Source organism: Notolabrus celidotus, chromosome 13 (genome assembly GCF_009762535.1).
Source record: "Notolabrus celidotus isolate fNotCel1 chromosome 13, fNotCel1.pri, whole genome shotgun sequence".
Lineage (NCBI taxonomy): Eukaryota > Metazoa > Chordata > Actinopteri > Labriformes > Labridae > Notolabrus > Notolabrus celidotus.
Genome location: NC_048284.1, coordinates 17,844,082 through 17,862,436, shown reverse-complemented (window position 1 = coordinate 17,862,436; position 18,355 = coordinate 17,844,082). Strand labels below are relative to the sequence as shown.

General features: G+C 39.6%; 1 protein-coding gene across 1 annotated transcript; it reads right to left on the bottom strand.

The window, feature by feature from the left end:
- Nucleotides 1-1,713: 1,713 nt before the first annotated feature.
- nfkbie (nuclear factor of kappa light polypeptide gene enhancer in B-cells inhibitor, epsilon) lies at nucleotides 1,714-12,858 on the bottom strand. The gene is made up of 7 exons (XM_034699810.1): nucleotides 12,621-12,858; nucleotides 12,077-12,494; nucleotides 6,896-6,998; nucleotides 5,901-6,111; nucleotides 5,501-5,589; nucleotides 4,251-4,499; nucleotides 1,714-2,547 (listed from the first exon to the last, which is right to left on the bottom strand). The coding sequence occupies exons 2-7, from the start codon at nucleotides 12,397-12,399 to the stop codon at nucleotides 2,479-2,481; spliced, it is 1,044 nt and encodes a 347-aa protein (XP_034555701.1). The 5' UTR covers nucleotides 12,400-12,494; nucleotides 12,621-12,858; the 3' UTR covers nucleotides 1,714-2,478.
- Between the last annotated feature and the right edge of the window lie 5,497 nt (nucleotides 12,859-18,355).

The following is an 18,355-nucleotide window of genomic DNA, read 5'->3' as shown; positions in this document are numbered from 1 at the left end:
CTCAACACGCTTTCTCAGGTTGGACAGTGAATGTTTGTATGTTTGGGCAGAGTGGGAAACAGGGAGAACATTTCAAACGATACGTATCATTCTTCATTTCAAAAACCTCTGACACGGGCTGAAGATATAACCATGGGTGCTCAGGTGGAGAGTTATAACCATCATTACCACCTCTAAATGAACTGCCTGATCTGAGTGAAATTAGCTCTGTGTTTGCTCCACGTTCAACCTTGGAGACGCACGATATACAGGTACGACTAAACCACTGAGATAAACAGAACTACACAAACACATTTTACTGTCTTAGGGATCAGATTTCAGAGAAGAGAAGGAAATGCATGAGCTGACTTCAAAGCAAAAGTAGTGAGTAACTAGAGCATTGATAGAAACGTAGTGAAGTTAAAAGTACAACAATTGTCTTCTGAATGTAGTGGAGTAAAAGTAATAAGTTCCACAAAAAGTAATACTCAAGTAAAGTACAGTTACTCAAAAAATGTACTTAAGTAAATTTACTCTGTTACTGTCCACAACTGATGATAAGATACCTATCCAAGAATGTTAGATTAATGTTCTTCAATCACTGTTCAATTATGATATTTTCCCTGACTCAATGACAGTAATCTTAAGGGCTGAAATCATATGGAATCATATAAACCTGACTTTCACTTTCTCATTCTATTGTGATCAATTGTTGACAAACATCAATTTCTCATGATCAAATCTCTCAACAGGTTAGGAAATCTGTCATCTTGAGACAACAGAAACATAAACACAATAACAAAAGAAAACTTGGACCACAAAATAAAATAATTGACCCTTGATATCAACATGAACAAAAGGCATCGCTGAATTATACAACCTTGAGTGTTGATGTCTTTGTGGACTGTTTGTTGAGCCTACAGTGTGTGTTATATGTTTGTCTATGTCTTTGGAAATGCAGAAAGGTGCTGTGGAAAAGAATTGTCCCTAGGGGACAATAAAGTCTCAAGTCTAAAGTCTAAATTGACATTTAAAAAAACATATACATGCAACTATGTCTGCTCCTGGTCCCTGTAGATCTGCATGGTAGTCTATTAATCAATTATTACCTGTTGAAATGCAAACAGAAACAGTAACAATGCCTGGCTCATTTAGAAAATGAAACATTTGGTAGAATACCTCTTCATCAGCGCAAATGGCGAATCCGACTGTTTCACAACACCTCTCCGTTTCGAATAGAGCCTGTCGCAGCACCAGTACGACCTGCACTGTATAGAACAAAAATAACTTCTTGCTATAGACCGAGAGGGGAAGTAGGTAAAGTTTCATAAGTGTTTTCTGACTTTGGAACCATGAAGCTTGTCAGTTGAGGAGCCTCCAAAATACATGCTCATGTGATGTGAGAACTTGTTTTCAAGCTTATTATTCAATCCGTCTTGCTGTTGGTATGTGCTTATAAACAAGAAACAGCTGAGTGGAATTTCCAGCTGCTCCACGGTTATTGTTTTATTGGAGCCACCAGGAAGAAGCCACTTACAGGAAACAAAAGCAGCTGACATAAATCAAAGAAAAGAACTCATGTATTCATGAAACACTTCTGTCATTCATTCCTGTCAAACACAAGACTTTACGGTCACATGTCTTTGATGTCTTTGACAAATGCTTATGCAGTTAAATGGTTTTCAATTCCCCTTGATTCTTTGGAAAAAGAACACAAAATGCACCAAGTTTTTTCTTCATTTTATTACAAAATAAACAAACTGCTTATATTAACTAGAAGGGCAGAGTAATTTCACACCAAAGAACAGTCCGATAAAGGATAAGATAAATCCTTTCATTACTTTAAGTGGCCAAAAAATCAAAAAGATGAAGCTACATTAATGAATTATATATTACATTTGTATTCAGGAAACACGTTTTATGAATTGTTAGTTGATTTTTTGAAAGGTTGCAAGTCTCTTTGGGACTCAGTGATAGTTTATCATTTTGTAACTCTCTTCTGCCATCAATGCACGCCTCAAAACAGTCCTTCTCTGGCTACACAAGAAATGCCACATTTACAGGAAATATAAGCATGTTATCATACAAATGCAATCATTTGCTAATAAAGTTTGATAAACTGAAACTTTGAATGTTCCATCCATAGCCTTTCAAACACGGTTCCTGTAATAAAGAGGTAGAATTTTCAATAGATCTCGTTAGAAAGTTTGGCACTCACATTGAGGTGGATTTTCTGCAACCCCTCCTGAGGCATGAGAAGCAAAAAAAACTGACTCAAAGTTATTTTACAGTGTTAAGCTAAAATTCTCTGTTTGTCAGAGGGAAGTAAGATTTACATGGTGCACATATTTGTCTAGATAATGGACAAAAAATGATCAGATCAGAATCCACTACAAAATGAGGCACTATTAAAACTTCAGTCCAAAAAGCTTTTTCTCTTCAAGTCCCAGCTGCGGTGAGATCCCAGACTATTTCAGAAGGATTTTTCTGAGACTCTGCTCAAAACTTCACACCGACCACTGATCGCCCAGAGATCTGGATGTCATCGAAAGGAAAGAGAGCCAGGATCTAAAATGACAAAGACACAGAAGGTCAGAATCTGTAGTTTCTAACAGAATGCTTTCATGCAAGAAATCATTTCTTATAACAGTTTTATTTATTTATTTATTTTTCATCTAGTTCAAATTTTATTCTATTTCATTTATTTATTTATTTTAAAAATAGTATCTTATTTTCCTTTTATGGTTTAATATTTTAGTGTTTTATTATCTTAGGTGATTTTAATTTCTTGTGTTGAGTTTTAACATCTTATTTTTACCTCCAGTGGTTCCTCATTAAGATATCATGAGAGCGTTTCCTCAGTTAGTTCAGCAACTTATTCATTTATTTTTTATTGTATTTATTTATATTATTTTCATTGTTTTTATTATTATTGTTGCATATATTGTGTTCTTCACCTTAGGATTGTGGGTGGGGTTTGGGATTAGGTTGGGGGGGTGATTTTATTTTTATTTTTTTCTGTACAGCACTTTGTGTTACAATATCATTGTATGAAAAGCGCTTTATAAATAATGTCTGATTGATTGATTGAAGTAGAAGTGACTTGAAAATAGATGATCTGTCTAAGAGCTCCATCACTCATACTGCTTTAAACGGAATATTTGAACACATTTCTATGAGGGTCATCACTAAATGCTGGGTTATCTCTGTCCCCAGTGCTCACATTTGTTTGGTAACACTTTTGGTTTTGTAACAGACAACCACCTGCGACTACATAATCAAGCTGAAGAATGTTGTTCTTCCAGGCAAACGAAAGATTTTGCAGTACTAAGAATGAGAATGTCCGCAGGTGTTTTTTGAACTGAAAACCAGAGTTAGAAAATAAAGGCAAAGTTTAAACTTAGAGAATCCCTCTAAAGGGCTGCTGTTCTATTTGTCACTTTGTGAGTAATTTCAGGGGATAGGCCAAAATAAACTATTTTTGAATCCAGCTTTTCAACTTTGAAATCTGGAATTGATCTTTTTCGATTGAACCCATAAACAATGAGATCTGAATTGTTAAGCAAATGATGCTTGAAGAGGAATACAGACTACATTTGTTGGAGACAAGCTCCAGTTTCATGTGGAAACAAAGGTTTTTATGTGAGAGGGATTGTAACTCAGGGTTAGTAAGATAAATTACAATACAGATATTGATTGTGCTAAAAGAACATAACAGCCGGTGCAACAGTGTGGCTCATGAATGTGTTCTTTGTTGGAAACTAATGGACATGTACAAGTCATGTATGTTGGTTGTAACCAGAGGTTTCTATGTATGAACCATAGACTGTATAATTAATGGACGTAGTATCTGTGACGTCACCCATCTGTTCCTGAGCGCTGTTTTGAAGCCAATCGACGGCGGCAGCCATATTGGAAATGCGGAACTCAACGAGGCAGAGTGTGACGTAAAGAGGAGGAGTTTGAGCCTCCTAGCCAACAGCTATGTGTTCCCGTCCGGGGAGTCAAGTCAGTCATGTCCTTATTTGGGCAAAAACTCGTAATCTCAATATCTTCTTAACTGTCACGTTAGAAAATAATTCCCCCCCATACAGTGTGTGCCGACAGAGAAATTAGCTACGTAGAGCCAAGCCGTTTTTTGAACCAGGCTGTAAACATGTTTATGATTCTAGATGAATTGCAGTTTATAACACTTCTGCATGGGCTTCACAGTTTGAGATCGGAGGTTGCCGCTTGGTATGAACCCGTAACTATCACTCACGACAACTTACATCATCATTCCCGTCAGCCAGATCCAGCGCGGTTTCATCCTCCATGTTCCTCAGCATCGTGTCAGCGCCTGACTGGCAGAGGAGGTTTGCGATCGCAGCGTCCTGTCTCCCGACAGCGAGATGCAGGGCCGTGCATCCATTGAACATGGCCTCGTCCACGTTGGCTCCCCTGCTGAGGAGCAGCTTTACTGATGTGATGTCGTGCAGTTCAACGGCGAGATGAAGAGCTGTTTTGCCGCTGGTTCCTTCCTGTTAGTGGCGTACATGGACGACAGTGATCAGGTAAGACAGGACATAATAACAAATCTTTATTTGAACATTTTCTGATATCTTCTTTTCTAGAAGTCTGCACGTTTCTTATAATTTTGCATTACACAAGCGTATCATACTAATAAGTATAAAAGGGATATGAGGCAGAGCTGTATGTCTGGCTGCTGATTTAAACTAAGAGGAATGTCTGGGGTAGTTTGGGGACTCACTGCCATGTTCTTTTCCATCATTAGAAAGTTAAGAGTGGCGAGCTTGGCCTAATCATATCTCATATCTAATTATGTCACCACGCAGGAAGCCCCAAGCTCGGCTCATATCACTATCAGCTTTGCACAGGTGCAGCAGATTTATAGTAAGGAACACAACATAAGGTCAGGCAGCGAGAATGCAGTTTGAAAGGGATAAGGGTGATTATAAATACAAGAACATCACTGGATTCAATGAGGAACACCCCAGAACAAGCAACTCAGAGAATGATGAAGCTTTCCTTTTTTTTTTTCTCTAAAGTTATATTTTTGGGCTTTTTGCCATTATTGACAGGACCGCTGAAGAGAGACAGTAAATATGGGGAGTGGAGAGTGGGGGAAAGCATGCAGGAAATAGTCGCGGCCTGAAATCGAACCGACGACCCCTGCAACGAGTACTGTAGCCTCTGTATGTGGGGCGCTTAGACCACTAGGCCACCAGCACCCCAGAATGACGAAGCTTTCTTACTGTTTTCTCATCCTCTGTTTCAATCTTAATCTCAAAAACAACACATTCAGAGAGACAATGTTTGATGCGTAGCTTAAATCTTTTGAGCGACAGCTGGGAGTCAGAGTCCGCTGACTGCAGGTAGAAAATCTGGGACAGTCTGAATGACATAATGCCAATAATCTACTTTCTTCTCTGTGAGATGACGGATCCATTCTGCATCATCTTGTTATTAACAACCATGACGGTGCAGAATTGATGATGCAGGTTTCATTTCAGAGACTAACCTGTATGTTTAGGTCCGCTCCCTTTTTCATCAGAAGTTTCATAATGTGATGATGCCTGTTCAGTGCAGCCAAGTGAAGACAGGTAAGACCTGCAAGGACACATCTTGTTTAAATTGTGGATAATGTGGCTCATAGTCAGGACAATTCAAGCTGCCAATATCAAACTGAGACCAAGGGGGACACAGATAAACAACAGATCAACAGTGTTGTAGACCTGCCACATCTGTGCTGGCTTTACAGATATTGATATTTCTAAACAAAGCTGTAAACAAGAACTTCATCTAACATCTGTAACATGATCACACGGACGACGTGGACACTTGGTAGTGCTTCTATTAAAAAAAAGGAACTGTTGGCTGAAGACACCCAGCAGCAGCAGCAGTTGGTCTTTCGTCCTCACCTCTCCAGTTCTGCGTCTCGAGGACCGGCGCCAGCTTGCTTGGGGAAACATCTCGAGTCATCTCTGTGGCACACTCTGTCTGCCCGTGCTGGCAGGCCACATGGAGCGCTGTGTTTCCATCCTGGTCCTGCAGCTCTAGACTGGCTCCTTTCTCCAGAAGACCCTTCACCACCTCGGTCAAGTTCAGGTATGTGGCCAGGTGCAGAGGGGTCTGAGGAACACGGAAGAAAAGGATGTGTTAAATTAAACATTCAATACCAGGGGATCTACTTTTTTGCATTCAGCGTTTTGTAACATGCATGAATACTTGCTTATTCCTACTCTATTCAAAACAAGTCTTGTGTTTGCATTGCATTCTGGTATATTGGGGCTATTGTGGCTGCAGAATATTATGTATCTGTTTTTTATTCATCATGGCATTAACTACAGAATTGATCTAAATGTCAGGATGTGGTTTTTAACATACGTAAAAGGGGTAAGGAGCCTTTTTCTTGGTAATTGACCCAATATATGGACAGGAGGTCTCAGGATGACTACAGGGAGGAAATAAGGCAAGCAGTGCAGGGCTTACTGAGTCATTGCCAGAAGTGCTGAATCTTAACTTTACTGTTTCATTTTGACACATGTATCAGTCTTTTTTTTCTGTTTTTTGCTCTAACAAGACTCTGATTCTTGGAGCACTAGAATGCTGCCTCCACCCACATCCACACAAGGATATGCTCCACATAGCTCCCTGTGGCTCTATTTCTACAGAGAGGTAGAGGAGGGGAGTTTCCATTCAAAGTCCCTGATGAGCTAACACTAGAACCACCCACAGTGACGTCTCCTGAGAGAGGTTGGACTGCAAATAAAGAGGAACTACACTTCTCTGGAAGTACAGAGATAAAAATACTGCAGCAGTTTCCACAATCAAGATACAGATTTAAGAGGAAGTCACTTAGGATTTGAAAAATTCCTGTTCAAGCTGTGGTGTGTTTGCGTAGTGTCACACTCACCTGATATAAGTTGTTTTGGATGTCCAGGACTTCTTTTGGGAATATCTCTATCAACTGTTGAGTGATGAATTCCTCTTCATGTATGATTGCTAAGTGCAGGATTCTACAGGAGTGGCAAAAAATAAATAAAAAATGTGTTCATTAGTGCTTGCGAAAACTTGCAGGCTTGTTTTCTGTCATTGAGCAATCAACACCACAAAAAAAAAAAGAAGACAAAAAAAACAACACATTTCAGCAACAGACAGAAAATGTTGCATCACAGTTTTCCTCTGTATTCATCTCAAGAGACTCCCCAGTAATGTAACACTCAGTGAAGGGCAAGTTACATGGTGAGGTTATTGAGCAATATCAACATTTCCTCAGAGGTGAGCTTGGTGAGCTGCTGAAGTTAAAGACACCTTTCACTTAGTTTGAACACTTGATAACAATCACAAACACACTAACCTCAAAACCCTGAGTGAGGACACGTTAAATACAAATGTGTTGAAAAGCAGGAAATGGCAGCGAGCATTTGGGCTTAATTTAGAGTGGGCTCACGCAACACAGACAGGGCCTTATCTGTAAAAGGATTTGAACAGATTTAAATAGTTTAGCCTCAAATGTCAAACGCTCTTTTTTTTTTTTTTTTTTTTTAGGCATTCAAGTGTTTCGTAAAATGTTTGTTTCTGTGGTTGCTGTGCTCTCTGCAAGACCAATGCGCCTCTTGTTCTTCCAGAGTAAAGGTCATTTAACTATTCAGAGACAGACAGAGTGGGATCAAAAGTTCCCACAAAATCTCCCCGCGCAGACATTTCATTCAGCTTTGTGATTTTAGTGAGTCAATGTCATGTCTTGGTGAGGTCAAACGTTAAATATGTGGGCTTTATCTGATCATTAAAGAAATACAGACTTTATCCATTCTTTGGGATTATTGTTTTTGTAAACATTCAAATCTGCAGCAATTTCTGGAGATGTTCAAATTCACCTAATAGTTTCTAAATGAATAATAATTAACTCTCTAATTGTTTTAATATATCAATGCTTGCTGTTACAGTGCAATGGTTGACATATAACTTTAAAGGGTTGATCAATAGGGCGCGGACTTGCCCCCCACATGTCATTCCCCCACTCTCTCCCACTTTCCTATACTATCCACTGTCCTCTCCCTCTGTCAATAAAGGTGTAAAAGACCCAAAATATTATTTAAAAAAAAAAAAAAAAAAAGTTGATTATTAAATTCTACTGGTGCTACCCTGCAAACCATCAAAAGATTTTTTTCCCTCTTTTGTCTGCAGTGTGACATCAGCAAAACATGTTACAAAAGATAACAACACTTTCAGGATGATTCAACAATTGTCTTGCAAGTGTTCAGTGCAGACTGCACATCCTCAGTTCAACCACACATCCTCAATTCAGTGCCACTGCTAAGGAAACATTGCTCCTCAATGACTAAATATGTACCACCAAAATAAGGACTTTAGTTGTTGGTTTATCAGTTAATTATCGTCATTTTTATCAGCAACTCTATACATAATACATGTTGATGTTATTTATTATGTATCCACCCCCACACACACATATATAAATATACATCTTGGTTGGCGAAGCAAGGTATGTTTATTTTACATTAAAGTGAATGGTCTATTTAAATGTTAATGATTTATTGTTGTGGGCATGAGTGTTATACCTTTGCCAGTAAGTGTGTGGAATTTTTTACCGATGTTTTGAACTGAAATGTTTGCTTTTAGTTGCATGGTGTGTGAAGACGACTATTAAAGAAATTGCATCAGTTGAATTGATAATAAAATGTAATGTAACTCAAATTGTGTTATATCATGCTTAATACAATTTTAGGTGTTCCTTTGATGGGAGCTGTAAAGTACTCTTGTATGCAATGCACGGCTTTCTTAAATTTAAACCTCAACTGTCGACAAATAAAGCCAATGCAAAAGGGCAAAGCACTGCAGTTCCTCAAGTGTCCACTTGAGGCCAGCTGCAAAAGCCAAAGAACCCAATGACTTGACCAAGCGGCAACCTCCGGTCTCAAACTATGAAGCCCATGCACAAGTGTTACGAACTGCAGTTCATCAATAATCTGCTTGAGGCTGGTTGCAGAAACACCGGAAACCACATAGACACCAATTCAAAAAAAGACGATCTTTGCAGCATTAATAAACATGTTTACAGCCTGGTTCAAAAAACGTCTTGGCTCTACGAAGTTAATTTATCTATGTGTACGGGGGGGTTCTAACGCGACGGTTCAGAAGATATTAAGATTACAAGTTTTTGCCCAAATAAGGACATGACTGACTTGACTGGGAACACATAGAGCTGTTGTCTAAGAGGCTCAAACTCCGCCTCTTTACGTCACACTATGCCTGGTTGAGTTCAGCAGTCCCAATATGGCTGCCGCCTTCGATTGGCTTCAAAACAGCGCTCAGGAACAGATGGGTGACGTCACAGATACTACGTCCATATTCTATACAGTCTATGGACTTGACAAGTGTCTTTGTAGCTTTCGGCCTCCAACAGCGGCACCTCTTGGCCAGTTTCGATGATCAAAAGTTAGTTGGAGTCACCATTTCCAATACGGGCACCACCGTTACTTGGTCTCATAATGCTTCTTCAGAAACTGAAGGGTGACGTCACTGAGACTACGACCATGTTTTGTACAGTCCATTGTCCCTTGGGGTTGGAATTGCAGGGTAACTTATGATACCATACCTGATGCATTCATTGCCCATGATAATAATGATATCACAATGCAGGAATAGGCCCGAAAGGTTAAGTGCATGATAAATGTCAGTGGCACCACCTTGATGAGAAGTAGAGAGGTGGTGGTGAGTCAGATTAGAAGAGAAATCCAACGAGCTGGATGGTTCCTCCTCTTAGATAGCAGCTTCACGTCACCTGGTAGCGGCACCGAAGGCAGGTCCGTAATAAGGTCCTCTCTTTTGTGAACCAGCTTGGGATTAATTAAATAAGATAAAGATGATTTTAGTCCGTTTGTTTATCCCTCCTGTTATGTTGCGGGTCAAATTGACCCTTTTTAAAGTCTATTTTAGTTAATATATGTCTTCCAAACCATTTAAATGCAGCACAAAAATCTGGGCAGCATGTCACAGAAGAGATGTCGTGTTAATTTATCAACATCACTTCATAAAAAAAAAAATTCAAACTGTAACATAAAATAAAGAAAAATCTGTCATGTCAAACTATTCTATTTACATTAAGGGCTTTCCGATGTACATTAAAAAAAGTTTTAACATTAATTTTAATGAAAAACGAGTTGAAATGGTTAGTAATGGAGTTAAAAATTATATTTAAATAAATGCGTTTTGGGATTTTTTGGGGTTCTGACACTTTTGGATAATTGAATATGCCCCGGGTCAAATTGACCCAGGGACATTATTGAACATAACAGGAGGGTTAATGTTAAACTCACAGTACTTGAGAAAATAGGGACAGATATGACGATTTGCAAAGTTTTAAACTTTCTATGAAACACATCGGAAAAATATTCAATCGTATCATCTCTATCGGCTTAAATAAATCCAATTCAGAAATCCAGTCGTTTTCTTATTAAAATCTAAAAATAGAGATTTATTCAATTATGATCCCATCAGTGTTATGAGCCTGCTAAAAGTGTCCTACCTACAATGCCATCACTGACTTCATTTTGTGCCTGCATATTAATCTGCCCCTGCATCGAGTCAGCCCTGCTGTGAGGGAACGCTTCAGTGTGAAAGGGACTTCCTGGTTTGAGTAAGACTTGAATGAATAAGAATTCAAAAATCCCACAGGGGAAAAAAAGAGTGTTTGCATGATTCTCTCTCATATTTCAGGTGTTTTTTCTTCCTCCAAGGTATCTATAGTTAGGGTGTGAGAATGAAACCATTTAGCCCCAACAACCAGCAAGCGGAAATGAAAAGAGGTCAGAGACACAGCAACACCTTTTTGAGAGAGTGATTACATCAATCGCTGGATCACAGTCAGGGACATTAAAAGGACATTTTCAGATCAAAACAGTTTTGATGACGGAGCAAGACGAGCTGAGTGGGTCCTGAAAACGTCTGCATACGCTGATGATGATGTGTTTGGATTGTGTGTGCAAAAAGCAGCAGTTTCACTGAGTCAGACTGAGAGCTGAGCTGCAGCAGAGCAGATAAGGCGAGAAAATCGACATTTCTCCTGCAGATGTTGAGTATGAAAGAGAAGAAGAGCAAATGAATGAGTAAGTGGGATCCACTGACATTAACATGCACAAACACACAGACTGTCCCATCCTGATCAACAAGTTTCTTGGATCAAAAGGCGTCCACAGTGCTGCCTCACAGCATGCGCTTTGTCTGAGCTGCATGGGGAAGTCCAGGCCTATCTGTTTCACTTCTGTTTTCTGACTGAGACGACGCACAGGAGTCAGTACACATTCATGCCAAGGACAAAGTTCATTTAAAAAAAAAAAGGGGGCTGCAGTATCATAGTGCTATGAAATCCCCTTCAAAACCAGCACCATGGGAAAAACTGGACCTGGAAATACAGCGTGATTTAAAGACGCCATACACTGCCTTTTATGGAGGTTTTTGGTTCAACATCTCTCTTGGAATTTACATTAAAGACTGAAGTTTCTTGCAAAGGTATTAGAGCCAAAAAGTCCATAAATGTGGTCTATCAATGGGATGGACAAGCTGTGTAATCATGGATTTTATAGATAAGGGGCATTTTTTTAATGCATAAAAAGCGGATTATTCTCTTGTCACAGAATGCAAAAGGTTTTACTTTAAGTTTCTCTTAAATCATGTAGAACTCTGGATTTATACATTTTAAATAAAGCCTTAAAAGGTGTTGGCATGGACTTTGGTGCTTGGGATGGTTCTTCTTTGAATTGTCTTGCATTTAATAAATAATCAATGCAGCTATAGAAGCAGCTATTCTGTATCAGCATCATATACTTATGCTTAAAACAAGGGGGCGAATTTCATAGATTTGTCAGAGCTTAAATAAAGATTCAAAAGACCTCTTTGTGTGAGGTACTGTTGAAAACTTTGATTTTGGATTGTACATTTTTAAAACCTTTAGGAGAAACATGCATGGCACCATGTTTGAACTTCTGTATGCAACCAAATGCTTTAAGAGAATTAAATCTTTTTTTAATGTTCTTTTTTAATATATATTTATACCGAAAAGTAATGAAAAACATACGTGTCTCCGTCTTCAGTGATAGTGGTGAGCAGGTTTTCCTCCTGTTCAGACAGTTCAGACATCTGTTCTTGCTCCTCGGTGCTGGAAAGCGTGCAGTCCCCAACTATCTCTGTCAGACTCTCCACCGTGATGGACGAGGAGCCATAGGCCGAGTCCAGGCGCTCCTCCACGGCGGAAAACTTGTCCCTCGGTGCCCCGAAGTCCCCACTCGGCTCCCTGGGCTCCTCTTCTTTCCCCTTCTGCAGGGAACGGTACGACTCGATGCCCGAGTCCGTGCGGTTGTCCTCCATCGCCTCGTCTTTCCTGCAGTCGCCGCTCGCCATGGTGGTGGAGTCGGACTCGCCTTCCCCGAGGGTTTATCGGCTACTCACGGTTGTGGTGGCCCCGCGTTGCTCCGTGATGTGACCGGGTAGCAAACCTGAGGAAACCACCGCTCCTTTGTGAAACCAGAGGAATGAGCCGCCGCGTTTCATGCCACTAACACAGCAACAGAGGTTTATAACTTTAAACTTTTTAAAACACTCTAAAAACTATAATATCTCACGGTGCTTCAAGACTTCGAAACAGTCGAAGCGTCGTCGTCTACATATCCGGTCACACTCGAGCTCCAGGCGGAGAGAATGTGAGCACTGAGAGCCGATAAGGTCCGGACTCTGGAGGAAGAAGAGGAGCTGAATATATGAAAGGCGAAGCTGTTGTTGTCACGAGGGGAATCCCCAGTGCGCGTGGGCGTGAACGAACTCACAAACATGCGTACACGTGCGCGCGCACACACTCAAACTTCAGCTGTGGGAAGAAGAAGAAGAAGAAGAAGAAGGTTGTCACAGTAACAGCAACAGGAAGAAGAGATGACTGTCAAAATAAAACAGAGTAAAATCCCCTCAGACTTCATGGCTGTCTTTTCTGAGCTGTGTTTTACATGTTTTAGGTTTCTTACAGAAAAACGACGTTTGATCACGTGTACCCATTTAAAAATACAATTTACTAACCCATTGATCTGCGTTCATTTTTAAAGGTCTACACCAGGGGTTCAAACTTTTTTGGCTTGTGTGCCCCCTTTCAAAAACAATTTCAGCAAAGTACCCCCTTGTATGGCCGAGAAAAAAAAATCAGGAAATAATATGGAAAAATAACAAATAACTGTATGCATGTGGTTTTACAGTGTCATAATAAATTGAAATGAAATATGACACAAATTCTATACTTTTGTAGTGCAATATTTTTCAGAAATAATCCAAGATTGAGGCAACTGTACCTTTGATGGCTCAAGGAGCCCACTGATTTATTTCTGTCAAACAAGAAGCATTTCAACCAACTGTCCAATTTATGAATGAATATGCTCAATTTGGAAATAGTGCTCTATTTGATGTTGCATTGAAATACAAGTTAAATACTGTTGATAAAATTGTTTAAATAAGACTTTTTAAAAATTTGTTGTGATGCAACTTTTTATTTTTACATTTGTCATATACCCCTTGCAGTATTCCCACGTGCCCCTAGGGGTACACGTACCCCCATTTGAGAACCCCTGGTCTACACCAAGTGGCAACCTTTGGTCTAAAAATATGAGTCCAATGTGGATGTGTTAAAAGCTGCAGTTCATCGAGGGTCCGGAAATACCGGAAACCACATACACACCAATTCAAAAAAGCTGATCTCAACAGCAGAAATAAACATGTTTACAGCCTGGTTCAAAAGACAAGTGTAGTCTGGATAGCTCCTTTCTGGATCGGCACACACTGTTCGGGGGATGAATTTTTTTCTAACGCAGCAATTTCGAAGATATTGAGATTACGAGTCTTGCAATGATAGGCACAGCTGACTTGATTGACAGGTGGGAACACTGTAGCTGTTGGATAGGAGTCTCAAAGCCCGCCTCTTTACATCACAATCCCTCGACAGCAGCAATATGGCTGCCACCGACAATTGGCCTCAAAACAGCGCTTCAGAAACAGATGGGTGACGTCACGGATACTACGTCCATATTTTATACAGTCTATGATCTACACTGATAATCATTGTAACAGAATATTAGATGGAAAACTACATAGAATAACAGAAGTGTTGTCATTGCAAATTTTGACTGTTGTATGTTGTATCTGCAGCACTGACTGGCAGAGGTGTCAAAAGTATTCACAGTCATTACTCAAGTAGAAGTATAGATACTAGGGTTTAAAAAGACTTCTGTAGAAGTTGAAGTATCAACTCAAGCTTTTTACTCAAGTAAATGTGTAAAAGTGCTGGTTTCAAAACTACTTCAAGTATACAAGTAAAAGTAATGTAAGGGGAAAAATGTCATTAAGGAAAAAAGCTTATAGGGGCCTATAGTGCACTACCCCACCTCCCAAAAAAACATGTTTCTGAAGGCCATAATGACTATAATGTTATATTAATATGTTAATGTTGAAATATTTGGGTTGCACCTGTTTCAGCCGCGTTCATGCTCATTGAAAATTAACGTATTTTTGTACAATGCAAATACATTAAAGAACCATATATGTGTACTACTGAGCATTAACGTGTTTCATGGAGCAGAAGATATGATGACCTTTAAGTATTGTAATGGTGCAAAAAGTCAAACTTCACAGGCATATTATCAAAAGCCTTTATTGGAATGTCAATGTACATAGATGTGTTTTTTTGAACAATGACAAACCGGAATGAAAACAAGCCGAAATGAAATAGGAGTAACAAGGCTATATTTAAAATGTAAGGAGTACAAAGTACATATAATTGCGTGAAAATGTAAGGAGTAGAAGTAAAAAGTTGGCTGAAAATAATTACTCCAGTAAAGTTTAGATATCCAAAATTTCTGCTCAAGTAAGGTAACGAAGTATTTGTACTTTGTTACTTGACACCTCTGCTCACTGGGGGATTAGAAGCAGAGTGCATCATTGTAAGGTTACAAAAACACAATACTCTTATTCATGTACTAAGTCTTCATAATTTCATCACTTGAATAAGACAACTACTAGATTCTCTTGTAACTTCCCCCCAACAAATTTTATTGACGACGACAACACACAAGCTTTATTTTTGTAAAACACAACAGGAAGTCCAAACTTCTATGGTTAAAGGTTTGTCCAACAGGAAACTACAATCAATTTATAATACAAGGAACTAAGGCCTTGTTTCTGAAAAGCTGCCAAACCTGAATCTGGTTTATTTTTAGTTTGACAGGGACACTGAATAAGTATTAGACAGGCTGAATTGTTTGGTATGTGCTCATATCTAGGACCAGCTGCATTGTCAGTCTACACTCTGACAGAGACTTACACACCAACATGCATGTTTCTTTGAACACTGCTTTGTGAACAACCTTATCTTACTGACTTATGTACAAGTGTTTTTCTAAGAAGTTTAGTTTTAATTAGTTATCAAATTCTACATAGTCACAGTCTGTTGTGGTGAAGAGAGAGATGAGCCAGAGGGCAATGCTCTCAATTTACCGGTCAATCTACGTTCCAACCCTCACCTATGGTCATGAGCTGTGGGTAGTGACCGAAAGAACAAGATCGCGAATACAAGCGGCCGAAATGAGCTTTCTCCGCAGGGTGGCTGGGCTCAGCCTTAGAGATAGGGTTAGGAGCTCAGACATCCGGGAGAGGCTCAAAGTAGAGCCGCTGCTCCTCCGGATCGAGAGGAGCCAGATGAGGTGGCTCGGGCATCTGGTCAGGATACCTCCCGGACGTCTCCCTGGGGAGGTGTTTCGGGCATGTCCGTCTGGGAGGGGGCCACGGGGAAGACCCAGGACACGCTGGCGAGATAATATCTCTTAGCTGGCCTGGGAGCGCCTCGGTATCCCCCCCAGAAGAGTTGGTGGAAGTGGCCGGGGAGAGGAGTGTCTGGGCTTCCCTGCTGAGACTGCTGCCCCCACGACCCGGACCCAGATAAGTGGAAGAAGATGGTATGGTATGGTATGGTATGGTATGGTATGGTATGGTTTGGTATGGTATGGTATGGTATGGTAGTTATCAAATTTTAAAAAGGGGGACCTTGACATTATGATTGACAGCTCTGTGGACTAATACAGGCTCCTGCAGCGTTCTATATCGGATTGGCAGAGTAGAGGAGGAATGACAAGAGAAAATGTAACAAACACTAACACTAACAGAAGAGTGTTTGACCTTGTCATAGCCATGAGTGTCTGCTTCAAATCAACACAAGAATCTGTTCTGCTGTGGGCTGTAACCACTTCAGGGATCTTCAACGTTTTACTGGTAAGCTTAATGCCTGTCCTAACAGTGAAGGTGTGATGTCAGTCCCATGACTCTACCAGCTTGGTCGCTTCTGAGTATACCTTGGTTGCACCAGCGCAATATGTTAGCTCTTAGGAGGATGGCTGTCTTTTGGCTTCACATTTTCAATGGGTGGAAATGAAGACATGTTTTCCATTCTATTTTCAATTAGTGTCTGGACACGCCCCTGGCCAGGAGGAGCAAAATACTCTTATTAATCCACTTTCTCTTTTTGATGGTGATGCGGTAATGTTAAGTTTTCTTGTTCTTATTAAGACCTCTCAAAACTAAAGGAATAAACCAAGTATCATTGTTTGTTTACTTTGCCATCATGATGATGCTTGTTATGGTTCAGCCATCAGAGGGCTCACTTACACTGCAACTGTTCTATGAAAACAGCCAGTCACCATGAATGTAGTCTTTAACACAAAAGTGGCTGTCAGGGAAAATATTTTTTTTAGAGCTGCCAAGACCCGCCATCTTTGTTTTCATGTCATCTACTGTTTACTTACACTACTTTATCTCAGCAGTCCAATCCAGTGTCCGTACAGTGGAATAGGATAAACAAGGGCTTGAATGCCAGAAGGAAGAGGCTTCCTGCTGTTTAAAGAGAAACAGTACTAAACTCAATACGAAAGCCTGCCTTTTACAGCAAGACTATTGTGTGAATTATCAGCAGCAGAGAATGCTCAATATATAATTTTATGAATGTGAAAAGGTGATCATAAGTTGAACGTCATTGATCACTGGATAAACTCTTAAATAAAGATATGTGGAAGTGGGACTGTAGTATAACCAAGCAGGCAGGTTTGAGCTTATGTGATACAATTTATCTTATTCATAACTACTACTTATTATTTTCATCTTGCTTTACTTTGAAAAGCACGGTAGGAAAATGTCCTGCTTTTGTCTGGGATTTTGGATGAAAAAAACACAGGAAAGGGGTATAGGTTAGGGTTTTTGTAGAGTACTTACTTGTTTTTGAAAGCTTTATGTTGTTATTTGTGTTCAGTATTGTCACTGTCATAATGCTATGCATGTTTTTATTGTTTCTGAAAAAGGTCCATGGAATTTCATTGACTTACTGCACAAAATATATTATTGAAGGAAAAAAAACGTCCCTGCATGAACCACTCATTCTTTACATTTTTCCATTTTTGGTTCTGATGAAGTCTTATATGAATCAATACCATATAAATACTAGCTTCAAAATAAGTCGGGCCTCAACTTTCTAGCATTAACTTACCTTAAGAATATTTTAAGGATTAAAGGACTTATGTCTCAGCAGGATGCAGAAAAACTTGTCCATGCATTTATCTTTATCAGACTAGACTACTGTAACGGGGTCTTTACAGGACTCCCTAAAAAGTCCATCAGACGACTGCAGCTCATACAGAATGCTGCTGCTCAAGTCCTAACAAGGACCAAAAAAGTAGACCACATCACTCCAGTTCTTAGATCCCTACACTGGCTTCCTGTCTGTCAGAGAACAGACTTTAAAATCCTGTTGATGGTTATAAAGCACTGAATGGTTTAGGCCCAAAATACATTGCTGATCTGCTGCTACTGTATTAACCACCTTGACCTCTGAGGTCATCAGGTACTGGTCTGCTTTCAGTCCCTAGAGTCAGAAATGAAACATGGTGAAGCAGCGTTTAGTCATTATGCACCACATATCTGGAACACACTCCCTGAAAGTTGCAGGTCCACTCCAACTCTCACCTCTTTTAAATCATAGACTTTTTTATTTACCACTGCCTTCCTATCTTAGCTTATTTTAACTCACTTTAATTAAATGCAAATTTTAATGTAATTTTTAATATATTTCTAAATTTCCTTTTCTTTTCTGTTTCACTATATTTGTCATTTTAATTGTGCTCTTTTATGCTTGTCTGGATGTTTCCAATGCTTTTAATCTTTTAATGTAAAGCACATGGAGTTGCCCTCGTGTATGAAATGCTCTATACAAATAAAGCTGCCTTGCCTTGCCTTGCAATTGTACTATGTAACCTGAAATATTATGTGTTATTTTTGATTATCT

Excerpts from the sequence above, each read along its gene's own strand:
- nfkbie (XM_034699810.1), bottom strand. The coding sequence starts at position 12,399 with ATGGCGAGCGGCGACTGCAGGAAAGACGAGGCGATGGAGGACAACCGC. Across the intron at positions 5,590-5,900 it reads CGAGACGCAGAACTGGAGAG|GTCTTACCTGTCTTCACTTG; the intron begins GTGAGGACGAAA and ends GTGTCCTTGCAG. Across the intron at positions 2,548-4,250 it reads TGGCTGACGGGAATGATGAT|ATCCTGGCTCTCTTTCCTTT; the intron begins GTAAGTTGTCGT and ends TTGTCATTTTAG.